We start from the raw sequence: 19,825 nt of genomic DNA on the forward strand, positions 1-19,825 counted from the left end.
GTAGTAGTAGTAGTGGTAGTAGTAGTAGGGGTGGGGGGATAACTAGTGTGTGGGGTTTAATCAGAATCAGTGAAAGAAGAAGGAGACGCGGCAGACATATAATTTGTGCTATTTGGTTACACTCGGAGTGGGAAACGCAAGTAGAAAGAGTAGTGTATGGTGGGGTTGAGCGTATAGAGACAGATAATGGTGGATAAATTAGTCAGGAAGTACTAATTTAGAGTGTACGTTACGCAGGTAGTGTAAGTACTGCATAATAGATTAAAACAAATAGGACATACGGGTAGGTCAGTTATTTAGGAAGTTGAGGGTGTGCGAGACGCAGATCGAGTAAGTCGTGTATGGTGGGGTAAAACAATCAGGAGATAGGATTAAGTATTTTGGCAACTCTTGGTGTGGGAGACGTAGGTAAGGTAAGTAGAGCCTAGTGGGTTAGAACAAACGGAATCAGATTCGGGTGGATAAGTGATTTAGGAAACTCAGGGTGTGGAAGAAATAGGAGATACAGGTGGATAGATTAGTTAGGAAGCTCAGGGTGTGAGAGGCGCTGATGGGGTAAGTAGTGTATGGTTTGGGGCAGAATAAGGGGAGTCGGGAGGATAGCGGACATTGGACATATCATTAAATAGTTCACTTTGAACTGGTAATGTTTAGTATCGTGGCAGAATTTTCTGCAATTAAGATGACTCTCCTGTTTTTATTACAAGGAAGCCAAACCTCCACATAGGTGTGTTCTGCTTTGTCTCGACAAATGTGAATAAAGCTGAAATATCCTAAAAACAAAACTCAAATAAGTACATACGCAAGCGTAGTGGATCAGATGATACCTACGTTGACCATGAGTGAAGTTTTCACAATCGAACGAAAAGCAAACACTTAAACCTTATTTTATCGTCACTTCAGAATTCATTCGTTCTACCCTTTTTGTGCTTAAACACAAGTTCATCTTGCATCGTTAGAGCTAAGAAATATGCAAACTGACACATAGCATAGTCCAACAGAATGCGTTTCTTCAGGGAGATCAACCAGGAACATATTATTTGTGACGTGACTGCAGTCTGCCTTGAAGTGTGCACTGTCGTCGATTGTTGTGCACAAACGAGGCGTTGTCGATATGTAGGACTGGCTATTGTAAAGAGTTAATTATACTTGGGATCACTGAGACAGGCCTATGCATTCGGGGACTGGATATTCAGGTGTGTATATCACTGGAAGGTAGCTCAGGGTGTGGGAGACGCAGATCAAGTAGACGTGTGTTATGCAGTTTATGAAGTAGGTGAAGTGGGTGAAGTACAAGCGACATGAGATCCTGTGTCTCTTTTTATCTCTCCATCCGTCCCTCTCCTCGTCGCCCACCTTAACCACAGCGGTTTCTCCTACATGTACCCATCCTTCCTGTTGAGATACAAATCTCTCCCTTCTATAACCCATCTTTCTCTCATTCAGGTACGCGCTTCTCCACCTATAATCCCAACACAAACAAAGTCACTCCTGCCTGTATCCACTTCACCTCCTATTAAACACTTATCACATCTACCTGGAAACGTATTTTCCCACTACACGTTGGTAACTCCTACCTGTAGCCACCCGTCCTCCCAATGCACACCTTACCTGTGTTATCTCTCCTACAATTACACAGCTGTCACTCCTACCAGTATCCAGCTCTCCTCCCAGAACACACCTCTCACATATCTACATCTCCTCTCACTGCATACCTGCCACTTCTACCTTTATATACCTCTCCTCCAACTATAACACCTCTCACTCCACCTGTATCTACCTCTCCTCCCACTGCACCCCGTCACTTCTGCTTTTATATACCTCTCCTCCAACTACATACCTGTCACTTCTACCTGTATCTACCTCTCCTCCCACTGCATACCTGTCACTTCTACCTCCAGCTCATGTTTCTGCCACTACACACTTGTCACTCCTACCTGTATCCAGCTCTATTCCCACTACACACCTGTCTCATATCTACCTCTCCTGCCACTGCATACCTGTCACTTCTACCTTTATATACCTCTCCTACCACTATAACATCACTCACTTCTATCTGTATCTACCTCTCTTCCCAATCCAACCCGTCACGTCTGCTTTTATATACCTCTCCTCCAACTACACACCTGTCACTTCTACCTATATCTACCTCTCCTCCCACCGCATACCTGTCACTCCTACCTTTAAATACCTCTCCTACAACTACACACCTGTCACTTCTACTTTTACATACCTCTCCTCCCACAATAACACCTCTCACTCCTACATGTATCTACCTCTCCTCCCACTGCACCCCTGTCAATTCTGCTTTTATATACCTCTTCCAACTACAAACCTGCCATTTCTACCTGTATCTACCTCTCCTCCCACTGCATATCTGTCACTTCTACCTTCATCTACTGTTAATGCCACTACACACCTCTCACTCCTACCTGTATTCAGCTCTCCTCCCACTATAACACCTCTCACTTCTACCTGTATCTACCTCTCCTCCCCCAACATACCTGTCACTTCTACCTTCATCTACTCATCCATCCACTACACACCTCTCACTCCTACCTGTATCCATCTCTCCTCCCACTACAAACCTGTCACATATCCACCTTTCCTACCACTGCATACCTGTCACTCCTACTTTTATATACCTCTCCTCCAACTACATACCTGTCACTTCTACCTGTATCTCCCTCTCCTCCCACTGCATACCTGTCACTTTTACCTGCATCTACTGTTTCTGCCACTACATACCTGTCACTCCTACCTGTGTCAAGCTCTCCTACCACTACACACCCATAACACATCTACCTCTCCTACCACTGCATACCTGCCACTCCTACCTTTATATACCTCTCCTCCCACTATGATACCATTCACTTCCACCTGTATCTTCCTCTCCTCCCGCTGTACACCTCAAACTTCTGCTTTCATATACCTCTTCCAACTACACACCTGTCATTTCTACCTGTATCTACCTCTCCTACCAATGCAAATCTGTCACTTCTACCTACATCTACTGTACCTGCCACTACAAGCCTGTCACTCCTACCTGTATCCAGCTCTATTCCTACTACACACCTATCACATATCTATCTCTACTTCAACTGCATATTTGTCACTCCTACCTTTATATACCTCTCATACAACTGCACACCTGTCACTTCTACCTTTATATACCTCACCTCCAACTACAAACCTGTCACTTCTACCTCTATCTACCTCTCCTCCCACCGCATACCTGTCACTTCTACCTTCATCTACTGTTTCTGCCACTACACACCTGTCACTCCTACCTGTAATTAGATATACACCCACTACACATCTGTCACATATCTACCTCTCCTCCCACTGCATATCTGTCACTCCTACCTTTAAATACCTCTCCTACAACAACACACCTGTAACTTCTACCTTTATATACCTCTCCTCCCACTATAACACTTCTCACTCCTACCTGTATCTACCTCTCCTCCCACTGTACCCCGTCAGTTCTACTTTTATATACCTCTCCTCCAACTACACACCTGTCACTTCTACCTGTATCTCCCTCTCATCCCACTGTATACCTGTCACTTCTACCTGCATCTACTGTTCCTGCAACTACACACCTGTCACTCCTACCTCTATCCAGCTCTCCTCCAACTACACACCTGTCACTTCTACCTGTGTCTCCCTCTCATCCCACTGTATACCTGTCACTTCTACCTGCATCTACTGTTCCTGCAACTACACACCTGTCACTCCTACCTGTATCCAGCTTTCCTCCCACTACAATCCTATCACATATCTACCTCTCCTTCCACTGCATACCTGCCACTCCTACCTTTATATACCTCTCCTCCCACTATAACACCATTCACTTCTACCTGTATACTCCTCTCCTCCTACTGAACACCTGTCACTTCTGCTTTTATATACCTCTTCCAACTACACACCTGCCATTTCTACCTGTTTCTACCTCTCCTCCCACTGCACACCTGTCACTTCTACCTTCATCTACTGTTAATGCCACTACACACCTGTCACTCCTACCTTTATCCAGCTCTCCACCCACTATAACACCTCTCACTTCTGCTTGTATCTACCTCTCCTCCCACTGGACACCTGTCACTTCTGATTTTATATACCTCTCCTCCAACGACACACCAATCACTTCTACCTATATCTACCTCTCCTCCTGATGCAGACCTGTCACTTTTACCTATTTCCAGCTCTCCTCTCACTATACACATGTCACATATCTACCTCTCTTCCCACAGCATACCTGTCACTCCTACCTTTATATACCTCTCATCCAAACGAAACACCTGTCACTTCTACCTCTATCTACCTCTAGTCAAACTGCATACCTCTCACTTCTACCTGCATCTACTGTACCTGCCACTACACATCTGTCACATATCTTCCTCTTCTCCCACTCCATACCTGTCACTCCTACCTTTATATACCTCTCCTGCAACTACACACCTGTCACTTCTACATCTATCTCCCTCTCCTCCCACTGCATACCTGTCACTTTTACCCGCATCTACTGTCCCTGCCACTACACACCTGTCACTCCTACCTGTATCCAGCTCTCCTCCCACTACACACCTGTCATATCTCTACCTCTCCTCCCACTGCATACCTGTCACTCCTACCTTTATATACCTCTCCTACAATTACACACCTGTCACTTCTACCTTGATATAAATCTCCTCCCACTATAACACTTCTCACTTCTACCTGCATCTTTCTCTCCTCCCACTGCACACCTGTCACTTCTGCTTTTATATACCTCTTCCAAGTACACACCTGTCATTTCTACCTGTATCTACCTCTGCTCCCACGCCATATCTCTAACATCTACCTCCATCTACTGTTGCTGCCACTACACACCTTTCACTGCTTCCTCCATCCAGCTTTCCTCCCACTATCACACCTCTCACTTCTACTTGTATCTACCTCTCCTCCCACTGCACACCTGTCACTTCTGCTTTTATATACCTATTGTCCCACTATAACACCATTCAATTCTACCTGTCTCTTCCTCTCCTCCCACTGCACACCTGTCCCTTCTGTTTTTATATACCTCTTCCAACTACACACCTGTCATTTCTACCTGTATCTACCTCTCCTCTCACTGCATATCTGTAACTTCTACCTTCATCCACTGTTTCTGCCACTACACACCTGTCACTTCTACCTGTATCCAGCTGTCCTCCCACTACACACCTATCACATATGTACCTCTTCTCCCACTGCATACCTGCCACTCTTACCTTTATATACCTCTCCTCCCACTATAACACCATTCACTTCTACATGTATCTTCCTCTCCTCCCGCTGCACACCTGTCACTTCTGCTTTTATATACCTCTTCCAACTACACACCTGTCATTTCTACCTGTATCTACCTCTCCTCCCACTGCACATCTGTTTCTTCTACCTGCATCTACTGTTCCTGCCACTACACACCTGTCACTCCTACCTTTATCCATCTCTCCAACCACTATAACACCTCTCACTTCTACTTGTATCTACCTCTCCTCCCACTGCATACCTGTCACTTCTACCTCTATCTGCCTCTAGTCAAACTGCATACCTGTCACTTCTACCTGCATCTATTTTACCTGCCACTACACATCTGTCAGATATCTACCTTTCCTCCCACTGCATACCTGTCACTTCTGCTTTTATATACCTCTCTTCCCACTATAGCACCATTAACGTCTAAATTCATCTATTTCTCCTCCCACTGCACACCTGTCACTTCTGCTTTTATATACCTCTTCCAACTACACACCTGTCACTTTTACCTGTATCTACCTCTCCTCCCACCGCATACCTCTCACTTCTACCTCCATCTACTGTTTCTGTCACTCCTACCTGTATCCAGCTCTCCTACCACTACACACCTGTCACATAACTACCTCTCCTCCCACTGCATACCTGCCACTCCTACCTTTATATACCTCTCCTCCCACAATAACAGACTTCACATCTACCTGTATCTTCCTCTCCTCCCGCTGCACACCTGACACTTCTGCTTTTATATACCTCTACCAAGTACACACCTGTCACACCTACCTTTATATACCTCTCCTGCAAATACACACCTGTCACTTCTACGTGCATCTCCCTCTCCTCCCACTGCATACCTGTCACTTTTATCTGCATCTACTGTTCCTGCCACTACACACTTTTCACTCCTACCTGTATTCAGTTCTCCTCCCACTATAACACCTCTCACTTCTACCTGTATCTCCCTCTCCTCCAACTGCATACCTGTCACTTTTACCTGCATCTTTTGTTCCTGCCACTACACATCTCTCACTCCTCCTGTATTCAGCTCTTCTCCCACTATAACACCTCTCACATCTACTTGTATCCATCTCTCCTCCCACTACACACCTGTCACATATCTACCTCTCCTCCCACTGCACACCTGTCACTTCTGCTTTTAATTACCTCTCCTTTCACTATAACACCTCTCACTCCTACCTTTATATACCTCTCCTGCAACTACACACCTGTCACTTCTACCTGTATCCCCCTCTCCTTCCACTGCATACCTGTCACTTTAACTGCATCTACTGTTAATGCCACATAACACCTGTCACTCCTACCTGCATCCAGCTCTCCTCCCACTACACGCCTGTCATATATCTACCTCTCCTCCCACTGCATACCTGTCACTCCTACCTTTATATACCTCTCCTACAATTACACACCTGTCACTTCTACCTTTATGTACCTCTAATCCCACTAAAACAGCTCTTACTTCCACCTGTATCTTTCTCTCCTCCCACTACACAGCTGTCACTCCTTCCTTTATATACCTCTCCTGCAACTACACATCTGTCACTTTTACCTGTATCTACCTCTTCTCAAGCTGCATATCTGTCACTTCTACCTCCATCTACTGTTCCTGCCACTATACAACTGTCACTCCTACCTGCATCCAGTCCTCCACCCACTATAACATCTCTCACTTCTTCTTGTATCTACCTCTCCTCCCACTGAATACCTGTCACTTCTGATTTTATATACCTCTGCTCCAACTACACACCAATCACTTCTACCTGCATCTACCTCTCCTCCCACTGCATACCTGTCACTTCTACCTGTTTCCAGCTCTCCTCCCACTACACATCTGTCACATATCTACCTCTCCTCAAACTACACACCTGTCACTTCTACCTTTTCATACCTCTCCTCGTACTATAACATCTCTCACTTCTACCTGTATGTTCCTCTCCTCCCGCTGCACACACGTCACTTCTGCTTTTATATACCTCTACTCCAACTACACACCTATCACTTTTACCTATATCTACCTCTCCTCCCACTGCATACCTGTCACTTCTACCTTTCTCCAGCTCTCCTCCCACTGTACCCCGTCACTTCTACTTTTATATACCTCTCCTCCAACTACACACCTGTCACTTCTACCTGTATCTAAATCTCCTCCCACTACACACCTGTCCCTTCTGCTTTATATACCTCTTTCAACTTCACACCTGTCATTTCTACCTGTACCTAAACCTCCTTCCACTGCATATCTGTCACTTCTACCTCCATCTACTGTTTCTGCCACTACACACCTGTCACTCCTACCTGTATCCAGCTCTCCTCCCACTATTACACCTCTCACTTCTGCTTGTATCTACCTCTCCTCCCACTGCATACCTGTCACTTCTACCTGCATCTACTCTTCCTGCCACTACACACCTGTCACTCCAACCTGTATCCAGCTCTCCTCCCACTACACACCTGTCACATATCTACCTCTCTTCCCACTGTATACCTGTCACTCCTACCTTTATATACCTCTCCTTCCACTATAACACCATTCATTTCTACCTGTATCTACTTCAACTCCCACTGCATACCTATCACTTCTACCTGCATCTACCTCCAGTCCCACTGGATACCTGTCACTTCTACCTGCAGCTACTGTACCGGCCACTACAAATCTGTCACATATCTACCTCTCCTCAAACTACACACCTGTCACTTCTACCTTTACATACCTCTTCTCCCACTATAACACCTCTCACTGCTACCTGTATCTAAATCTAATCCCATTGCACCCGTGTCACTTCTGCTTTTGTATACCTCTTCCAACTACACACCTATCACTTTTACCTGTATCTAAATCTCCTCCCACTGCATACCTGTCACGTTTACCTGTTTCCAGCTCTTCTAGCACTAAACCTCTGTCACATATCTACCTCTCCTACCACTGCATACCTGTCACTATGTACCTCCATCTACTGTTCCTGCCACTACACACCTGTCACTTCTAGGTCTAACCAGCTCTCCTCCCACTATAACACCTCTCACTTCTACCTGTATCTACCTCTCCTCCCACTGCACCTCGTCACTATACCTCTTCTCCATTTACACACCTATCCCTTGTACCTGTATCTACCTCTCCTCCCACTGCACACCTGTCACTTCTACCTGTATCCAGCTCTCATCCCACCTGTCACTTCTGATTTTATATACCTCGAATCCAACTACACACCTATCACTTCTACCTATACCTCCCACTGCACGCCTGTCACTTCTACCTGTTTGCAGCTCTAATCCCACTACACACCTGTCACATATCTCCCTTTCCTACCACTGCATACCTGTCACTTCTACCTTTATATACTTCTCCTCCAACTGAAACACCTCTCACTCCTACCTGTATCTAAATCTCCTCCCACTCTACCCCGTCACTTCTACTTTTATATACCTCTTCCAACTACACACTTGTCACATCTACCTGTATCTAAATCTCCTCCCACCGCACATCTGTCACTTTTACCTGCATTTACTGTTCCTGTCACTACACACCTGTCACATCTACCTGTATCCAGCTCTCCTACCACTACAACGCCTCTCACTTCTACCTGTATCTACCTCTCCTCCCACTGTATGCCTGTCACTTTTACCTGCATCTACTGTTAATGCCACATAACACCTGTCACTCCTACCTGTATCCAGCTCTCCTCCCACTACACACCTGTCACATATCTACCTCTCTTCCCACTGCATACCTGTCACTTCTACCTTTATATACCTCTCCTACAACTAAACACCTGTCACTTCTGCCTCTATCTACCTCTAGTCCCACTGCATAAACATCACTTCTACCTGCATCTACTGTACCTACCACTACAGATTTGTCAGATATCTACCTCTCCTCCCATTGCATACCTGTCACTCCTACCTTTATATACCTCTCCTGCAACTACACACCTGTCACTTCTACCTGTATCTACCTCTTCTCAAACTGCATACCTGTCACTTTTATCTACATCTACTGTTTCTGTCACTACACATCTGTCACTCCTACCTGTATCCAGCTATCCTCCCAGTACACACCTATCACATATCTACCTCTCCTCCCACTGCATACCTGCCACTCCTCCCTTTATATACCTGTCATCCAACTACACACCTGACACTTCTACCTTTATATACCTCTCCTCCCATTATAACATCACTTACTTCTATCTGTATCTACCTCTCCTCCCACTGCATACGTGTCACTTCTACCTGCATCTACTCTTCCTCCCACTACACACCTGGCACATATCTACCTCTCTTCCCACTGCATACCTGTCACTAGTACCTTTATATACCTCTCCTCCAACTACACACCTGTCACTTCTACCTGTATCTACCTCTCCTACCACTGCATACCTATCACTTCTACCTGTATCTTCCTTTCCTCCCACTCTCCCCCGTGACTTCTACTTCTGCACTTCTGCTTCTATATACCTCTTTCAACTACACACCTGTCATTTCTACCTGTATCTACCTCTCCTCCCACTGCATATCTGTCACTTCTACCTCCATCTACTGTTCCTGTCACTACACACCTGTCACTTCTAGCTCTATCCAGCTCTCCTTCCACTATAACACCTCTCACTTCTACCTGTATCTACCTCTCCTCCCACTGCACCTCGTCACTTCTACCTTTATATACCTCTTCTTCAACTACACACCTATCACTTGTACCTGTATCTACCTCTCCTCCCACTACACACCTGTCACTCGTACCTGTATCCAGCTCTCCTCCCACTATAACACCTGTCACTTCTACCTGTATTTACCTCTCCTCCCACTGCATATCTGTCACTTCTACCTCCATCTACTGTTCCTGTCACTACACACCTGTCACTTCTAGCTCTATCCAGCTCTCCTTCCACTATAACACCTCTCACTTCTACCTGTATCTACCTCTCCTCCCACTGCACCTCGTCACTTCTACCTTTATATACCTCTTCTTCAACTACACACCTATCACTTGTACCTGTATCTACCTCTCCTCCCACTACACACCTGTCACTTCTACCTGTATTTACCTCTCCTCCCACTGCATATCTGTCAGTTCTACCTGTATCTACTCATCCATCCACTAAACACCTCTCACTCCTACCTGTTTCCAGCTCTCCTCCCACTACACACCTATCACATATGTACCTCTTCTCGCACTGCATACCTGCCAGTCTTACCTTTATATACCTCTCCTCCCACTATAACACCATTCACTTCTACCTGTATGTTCCTCTCCTCCCGCTGCACACCTGTCACTTCTGCTTTTATATACCTCTACTCCAACTACACACCTATCACTTTTACCTATATCTACCTCTCCTCCCACTGCATACCTGTCACTTCTACCTTTCTCCAGCTCTCCTCCCACTGTACCCCGTCACTTCTACTTTTATATACCTCTCCTCCAACTACACACCTGTCACTTCTACCTGTATCTAAATCTCCTCCCACTGCACACCTGTCACTTCTGCTTTATATACCTCTTCCAACTTCACACCTGTCATTTCTACCTGTATCTAAACCTCCTCCCACTGCATATCTGTCACTTCTACCTCCATCTACTGTTTCTGCCACTACACACCTGTCACTCCTACCTGTATCCAGCTCTCCTCCCACTATTACACCTCTCACTTCTGCTTGTATCTACCTCTCCTCCCACTGCATACCTGTCACTTCTACCTGCATCTACTCTTCCTGCCACTACACACCTGTCACTCCAACCTGTATCCAGCTCTCCTCCCACTACACACCTGTCACATATCTACCTCTCTTCCCACTGTATACCTGTCACTCCTACCTTTATATACCTCTCCTTCCACTATAACACCATTCATTTCTACCTGTATCTACTTCAACTCCCACTGCATACCTGTCACTTCTACCTGCATCTACCTCCAGTCCCACTGGATAAATGTCACTTCTACCTGCATCTACTGTACCGGCCACTACACATCTGTCACATATCTACCTCTCCTCCCATTGCATACCTGTTACTCCTACCTTTATATACCTCTCCTACAACTACACACCTGTCACTTCTACCTGTATCTATCTCTTCTCAAACTGCATACCTGTCACTTTTACCTCAGTGTACAGTTTCTGCTACTACACTCCTGTCACTCCTACCTGTATCCAGCTCTCCTCCCAGTACACACCTATGACATATTTACCTCTCCTCCCACTGCATACCTGCCACTACTACCTTTATATACCTCTCCTACAACAGCATACCTGTCACTTCTCCCTTTATATACCTCTCCTCCCACTATAACATCACTCACTTCTACCTGTTTCTACCTCTCCTCCCACTGCATACCTGTCACTTCTACCTGCATCTACTCTTCCTGCCACTTCACAATTGTCACTCCTACCTGTACCCAGCTCTCCTCCCACTACACACCTGTCACCTATCCAAATCTCTTCCCACTGCATACCTGTCACTAGTACCTTTATATACCTATCCTCCAACTACACAGTTGTCACTTCTACCTGTATCTACCTCTCCTACCACTGCATACCTGTCACTTCTTCATTGAATATACCTCTCCTCCCACTATAACACCTCTCACTTCTACCTGTATCTCCCTCTCCTCCAACTGCATACCTGTCACTTTTACCTGCATCTTTTGTTCCTGCCACTACACATCTCTCACTCCTCCTGTATTCAGCTCTTCTCCCACTATAACACCTCTCACATCTACTTGTATCCATCTCTCCTCCCACTACACACCTGTCACATATCTACCTCTCCTCCCACTGCACACCTGTCACTTCTGCTTTTAATTACCTCTCCTTTCACTATAACACCTCTCACTCCTACCTTTATATACCTCTCCTGCAACTACACACCTGTCACTTCTACCTGTATCCCCCTCTCCTTCCACTGCATACCTGTCACTTTAACTGCATCTACTGTTAATGCCACATAACACCTGTCACTCCTACCTGCATCCAGCTCTCCTCCCACTACACGCCTGTCATATATCTACCTCTCCTCCCACTGCATACCTGTCACTCCTACCTTTATATACCTCTCCTACAATTACACACCTGTCACTTCTACCTTTATGTACCTCTAATCCCACTAAAACAGCTCTTACTTCCACCTGTATCTTTCTCTCCTCCCACTACACAGCTGTCACTCCTTCCTTTATATACCTCTCCTGCAACTACACATCTGTCACTTTTACCTGTATCTACCTCTTCTCAAGCTGCATATCTGTCACTTCTACCTCCATCTACTGTTCCTGCCACTATACACCTGTCACTCCTACCTGCATCCAGTCCTCCACCCACTATAACATCTCTCACTTCTTCTTGTATCTACCTCTCCTACCACTGAATACCTGTCACTTCTGATTTTATATACCTCTGCTCCAACTACACACCAATCACTTCTACCTGCATCTACCTCTCCTCCCACTGCATACCTGTCACTTCTACCTGTTTCCAGCTCTCCTCCCACTACACATCTGTCACATATCTACCTCTCCTCAAACTACACACCTGTCACTTCTACCTTTTCATACCTCTCCTCGTACTATAACATCTCTCACTTCTACCTGTATGTTCCTCTCCTCCCGCTGCACACACGTCACTTCTGCTTTTATATACCTCTACTCCAACTACACACCTATCACTTTTACCTATATCTACCTCTCCTCCCACTGCATACCTGTCACTTCTACCTTTCTCCAGCTCTCCTCCCACTGTACCCCGTCACTTCTACTTTTATATACCTCTCCTCCAACTACACACCTGTCACTTCTACCTGTATCTAAATCTCCTCCCACTACACACCTGTCCCTTCTGCTTTATATACCTCTTTCAACTTCACACCTGTCATTTCTACCTGTATCTAAACCTCCTCCCACTGCATATCTGTCACTTCTACCTCCATCTACTGTTTCTGCCACTACACACCTGTCACTCCTACCTGTATCCAGCTCTCCTCCCACTATTACACCTCTCACTTCTGCTTGTATCTACCTCTCCTCCCACTGCATACCTGTCACTTCTACCTGCATCTACTCTTCCTGCCACTACACACCTGTCACTCCAACCTGTATCCAGCTCTCCTCCCACTACACACCTGTCACATATCTACCTCTCTTCCCACTGTATACCTGTCACTCCTACCTTTATATACCTCTCCTTCCACTATAACACCATTCATTTCTACCTGTATCTACTTCAACTCCCACTGCATACCTATCACTTCTACCTGCATCTACCTCCAGTCCCACTGGATACCTGTCACTTCTACCTGCAGCTACTGTACCGGCCACTACAAATCTGTCACATATCTACCTCTCCTCAAACTACACACCTGTCACTTCTACCTTTACATACCTCTTCTCCCACTATAACACCTCTCACTGCTACCTGTATCTAAATCTAATCCCATTGCACCCGTGTCACTTCTGCTTTTGTATACCTCTTCCAACTACACACCTATCACTTTTACCTGTATCTAAATCTCCTCCCACTGCATACCTGTCACGTTTACCTGTTTCCAGCTCTTCTAGCACTAAACCTCTGTCACATATCTACCTCTCCTACCACTGCATACCTGTCACTATGTACCTCCATCTACTGTTCCTGCCACTACACACCTGTCACTTCTAGGTCTAACCAGCTCTCCTCCCACTATAACACCTCTCACTTCTACCTGTATCTACCTCTCCTCCCACTGCACCTCGTCACTATACCTCTTCTCCATTTACACACCTATCCCTTGTACCTGTATCTACCTCTCCTCCCACTGCACACCTGTCACTTCTACCTGTATCCAGCTCTCATCCCACCTGTCACTTCTGATTTTATATACCTCGAATCCAACTACACACCTATCACTTCTACCTATACCTCCCACTGCACACCTGTCACTTCTACCTGTTTGCAGCTCTAATCCCACTACACACCTGTCACATATCTCCCTTTCCTACCACTGCATACCTGTCACTTCTACCTTTATATACTTCTCCTCCAACTGAAACACCTCTCACTCCTACCTGTATCTAAATCTCCTCCCACTCTACCCCGTCACTTCTACTTTTATATACCTCTTCCAACTACACACTTGTCACATCTACCTGTATCTAAATCTCCTCCCACCGCACATCTGTCACTTTTACCTGCATTTACTGTTCCTGTCACTACACACCTGTCACATCTACCTGTATCCAGCTCTCCTACCACTACAACGCCTCTCACTTCTACCTGTATCTACCTCTCCTCCCACTGTATGCCTGTCACTTTTACCTGCATCTACTGTTAATGCCACATAACACCTGTCACTCCTACCTGTATCCAGCTCTCCTCCCACTACACACCTGTCACATATCTACCTCTCTTCCCACTGCATACCTGTCACTTCTACCTTTATATACCTCTCCTACAACTAAACACCTGTCACTTCTGCCTCTATCTACCTCTAGTCCCACTGCATAAACATCACTTCTACCTGCATCTACTGTACCTACCACTACAGATTTGTCAGATATCTACCTCTCCTCCCATTGCATACCTGTCACTCCTACCTTTATATACCTCTCCTGCAACTACACACCTGTCACTTCTACCTGTATCTACCTCTTCTCAAACTGCATACCTGTCACTTTTATCTACATCTACTGTTTCTGTCACTACACATCTGTCACTCCTACCTGTATCCAGCTATCCTCCCAGTACACACCTATCACATATCTACCTCTCCTCCCACTGCATACCTGCCACTCCTCCCTTTATATACCTGTCATCCAACTACACACCTGACACTTCTACCTTTATATACCTCTCCTCCCATTATAACATCACTTACTTCTATCTGTATCTACCTCTCCTCCCACTGCATACGTGTCACTTCTACCTGCATCTACTCTTCCTCCCACTACACACCTGGCACATATCTACCTCTCTTCCCACTGCATACCTGTCACTAGTACCTTTATATACCTCTCCTCCAACTACACACCTGTCACTTCTACCTGTATCTACCTCTCCTACCACTGCATACCTATCACTTCTACCTGTATCTTCCTTTCCTCCCACTCTCCCCCGTGACTTCTACTTCTGCACTTCTGCTTCTATATACCTCTTTCAACTACACACCTGTCATTTCTACCTGTATCTACCTCTCCTCCCACTGCATATCTGTCACTTCTACCTCCATCTACTGTTCCTGTCACTACACACCTGTCACTTCTAGCTCTATCCAGCTCTCCTTCCACTATAACACCTCTCACTTCTACCTGTATCTACCTCTCCTCCCACTGCACCTCGTCACTTCTACCTTTATATACCTCTTCTTCAACTACACACCTATCACTTGTACCTGTATCTACCTCTCCTCCCACTACACACCTGTCACTCGTACCTGTATCCAGCTCTCCTCCCACTATAACACCTGTCACTTCTACCTGTATTTACCTCTCCTCCCACTGCATATCTGTCACTTCTACCTCCATCTACTGTTCCTGTCACTACACACCTGTCACTTCTAGCTCTATCCAGCTCTCCTTCCACTATAACACCTCTCACTTCTACCTGTATCTACCTCTCCTCCCACTGCACCTCGTCACTTCTACCTTTATATACCTCTTCTTCAACTACACACCTATCACTTGTACCTGTATCTACCTCTCCTCCCACTACACACCTGTCACTTCTACCTGTATTTACCTCTCCTCCCACTGCATATCTGTCAGTTCTACCTGTATCTACTCATCCATCCACTAAACACCTCTCACTCCTACCTGTTTCCAGCTCTCCTCCCACTACACACCTATCACATATGTACCTCTTCTCGCACTGCATACCTGCCAGTCTTACCTTTATATACCTCTCCTCCCACTATAACACCATTCACTTCTACCTGTATGTTCCTCTCCTCCCGCTGCACACCCGTCACTTCTGCTTTTATATACCTCTACTCCAACTACACACCTATCACTTTTACCTATATCTACCTCTCCTCCCACTGCATACCTGTCACTTCTACCTTTCTCCAGCTCTCCTCCCACTGTACCCCGTCACTTCTACTTTTATATACCTCTCCTCCAACTACACACCTGTCACTTCTACCTGTATCTAAATCTCCTCCCACTGCACACCTGTCACTTCTGCTTTATATACCTCTTCCAACTTCACACCTGTCATTTCTACCTGTATCTAAACCTCCTCCCACTGCATATCTGTCACTTCTACCTCCATCTACTGTTTCTGCCACTACACACCTGTCACTCCTACCTGTATCCAGCTCTCCTCCCACTATTACACCTCTCACTTCTGCTTGTATCTACCTCTCCTCCCACTGCATACCTGTCACTTCTACCTGCATCTACTCTTCCTGCCACTACACACCTGTCACTCCAACCTGTATCCAGCTCTCTTCCCACTACACACCTGTCACATATCTACCTCTCTTCCCACTGTATACCTGTCACTCCTACCTTTATATACCTCTCCTTCCACTATAACACCATTCATTTCTACCTGTATCTACTTCAACTCCCACTGCATACCTGTCACTTCTACCTGCATCTACCTCCAGTCCCACTGGATAAATGTCACTTCTACCTGCATCTACTGTACCGGCCACTACACATCTGTCACATATCTACCTCTCCTCCCATTGCATACCTGTTACTCCTACCTTTATATACCTCTCCTACAACTACACACCTGTCACTTCTACCTGTATCTATCTCTTCTCAAACTGCATACCTGTCACTTTTACCTCAGTGTACAGTTTCTGCTACTACACTCCTGTCACTCCTACCTGTATCCAGCTCTCCTCCCAGTACACACCTATGACATATTTACCTCTCCTCCCACTGCATACCTGCCACTACTACCTTTATATACCTCTCCTACAACAGCATACCTGTCACTTCTCCCTTTATATACCTCTCCTCCCACTATAACATCACTCACTTCTAAATGTTTCTACCTCTCCTCCCACTGCATACCTGTCACTTCTACCTGCATCTACTCTTCCTGCCACTTCACAATTGTCACTCCTACCTGTACCCAGCTCTCCTCCCACTACACACCTGTCACCTATCCAAATCTCTTCCCACTGCATACCTGTCACTAGTACCTTTATATACCTATCCTCCAACTACACAGTTGTCACTTCTACCTGTATCTACCTCTCCTACCACTGCATACCTGTCACTTCTTCATTGAATATACCTCTCCTCCCACTATAACACCTCTCACTTCTACCTGTATCTACCTCTCCTTCCACTGTACCCCGTCACTTCTACTTTTATATACCTCTCCTCCAACTACACACCTGTCACTTCTACTTGTATCTAAGTCTCCTCCCACTGCACACCTGTCATTTCTGCTTTTATATACCTCTCTTCCAACTACACACCTGTCAGTTCTACCTTTATCTACCTCTCCTCCCACTGCACACCTGTCACTTCTACCTGCATGTACGCTTCCTGCCACTACACACCTGTCACTCCTACCTGTATCCACCTCTCCTCCCACTACACACTTGTCACATATCTACCTCTCCTCCCACTGCATACTTGTCACTCCTTCCTTTATATACCTCTCCTCCAACTACACACCTGTCAGTTCTACCTTTATCTATCTCTCCTCCCACTGCATACCTGTCACTTCTACCTACATGTACTCTTCCTGCCACTACACACCTGTCACTCCTACCTGTATCCAGCTCTCCTCCCACTACACACCTGTCACATATCTACCTCTCCTCCCACTGCATACCTGTCACTCCTACCTTTTTATACCTCTCCTTCAACTACACACCTGCCACTTCTTCCTGTATCCACCTATCCTCTCACTACACACCTGTCACTCCTACCTGTATCCACCTCTCTTACTACATAAACGTCCTTCTTCTCTGTATTTCCCTCTCCTGTTACACCCTTCTTTCTGTCACCGTTCCCATTACCTGCACACCCTGCAATTACCCACCCTCCCTCTTATCGAGACCCGACCCATGACCAATTTCTCTCCCTGATGTATGCCCTTTTAATATCTGTATTCAAAGAGTAACATATTGTCTGAGATATTTTTTTTCTAATTTAGTGTTGTTTTTGGAAGTAGTCACAAATAGTGGTCAATCGTTATAATGTGATACAATGGGATTGGCCATGTTTTAATGCATTTTTTCTTTTTCTGTTGAAGCGGAATTAGAGAGCAGGCATTTCGAGGAGTCAGTGTACCATTCTTGATAATTCCTTCCTATTATTGAATTGAAGATATCTTGTAGACTGCACTATTCTTAGTGGAATAGAGACAGTGACATTTTCCGTTTCAGAATGGACGCCTTCCCCAAAAGTTCTATCTGCCAACAGCAGTTTACCTTGAAAAGTCCAGCTCCCTTCCTACTGCCCTGTCTACACGATGTATGTGAGATATGAGAGTATCAACAAAGATATAAATGACACAGAGAATGCAAGCAGCGCTCTGAAGGAGGCCATCCACCACACTTTCCATTCTCTGAGGACACAACTCGACCAAAGAGAGAAGGAACTGATCATCGAGCTTGAGAATCAGACGAAGCAGGAACTGTCAAATCTGCACACCGAAAAAGTTACCTCTGAAGGCGAGAGTGCACGATGCAAGTGGATCTCAGACTATATCAAGACCGTTCTCAGATATCTTCAAACTTGGACTTTCTCACACTGGAGAGTTCAATACAAGACACAACGAAGACGCACCTCGTATCACTTCCACCAGAGAGGCACAGGACACCTGCAGCCAAATTCAACACGAGGGGGCTGGATAAATTGAAATCCGACATCTCTGCCTTCAGATCTGTCAATGGACATGTTTCACCATCTGATAAGCACACACTTACATGTGCTTACTTCTTACTTTATGAATACGTCTTAATGTTTACAGTAATACTGATAGAACTTTATCAATAGTGAAAAGTTTGAAACCTTTTTTTATATCTTGCAATTATATAAAGCCCCCGTAAAATGGCTTATCGACGCTGTTTTTAGACATTTCCAATAACAATAATTCAGTGAAACATTTAAATCAGTTGAAGAAGCATTAGCTGGTTATCATGACATAAAAGGCTTGAATAGTGAACAGCTGTAGCTTATCTTACAGACAAAGGTACACAGACCGCCGAGTTCCATTTAATTGACACGAAGAACGTACGCAGGCAGGTAAGTACTTCTTAATCTGTAGGCAAGCGTATATACGTCGCTTATTATGTAACTAACATCAACATTTCACGATGTACATATTATAATGTTCACCTTGTCTGTAAACTGAGCTCGTATATTAGAGCTGAAACATGCCAATGTGAATCTAAGATCGCGACATTGAATTATTTTATCTCGTTTCAAGGTGAAGTCCCCGGAGGCTGTCAACGTTTCAACGCCACTGCCACAGTTTGGTAGGGTTGTTTTTCATTACCTTGAAAACATTTATAAAATAGAAAATAACAAAATTAAAAACACTACTGTTTACATCTTTTTTCCTCCTGCTATGTTATCAGAATGGATAC

At 45.3% G+C, this 19,825-nt stretch overlaps 1 protein-coding gene across 2 annotated transcripts in view; it reads left to right on the forward strand.

Annotated features, from left to right (window-relative positions):
- LOC137282475 (uncharacterized) overlaps window positions 1-19,825 on the forward strand; it is a 50,070-nt gene that overhangs the window by 26,926 nt on the left and 3,319 nt on the right. Inside the window, exons 2-4 of one of the 2 annotated variants that reach the window (XM_067814230.1) lie at window positions 18,620-19,164; window positions 19,423-19,481; window positions 19,666-19,714. The exons of the other annotated variant lie outside the window; for it this stretch is intronic. Of the exons in view, the coding sequence (XP_067670331.1) occupies window positions 18,921-19,164; window positions 19,423-19,481; window positions 19,666-19,714 (352 nt within the window). The 5' untranslated portion in view covers window positions 18,620-18,920. The remainder of the gene's footprint in view (window positions 1-18,619; window positions 19,165-19,422; window positions 19,482-19,665; window positions 19,715-19,825) is intronic. 2 annotated transcript variants of the gene reach the window in all.

This window comes from Haliotis asinina, chromosome 4 (genome assembly GCF_037392515.1).
Source record: "Haliotis asinina isolate JCU_RB_2024 chromosome 4, JCU_Hal_asi_v2, whole genome shotgun sequence".
In the NCBI taxonomy this organism is placed as follows: domain Eukaryota; kingdom Metazoa; phylum Mollusca; class Gastropoda; order Lepetellida; family Haliotidae; genus Haliotis; species Haliotis asinina.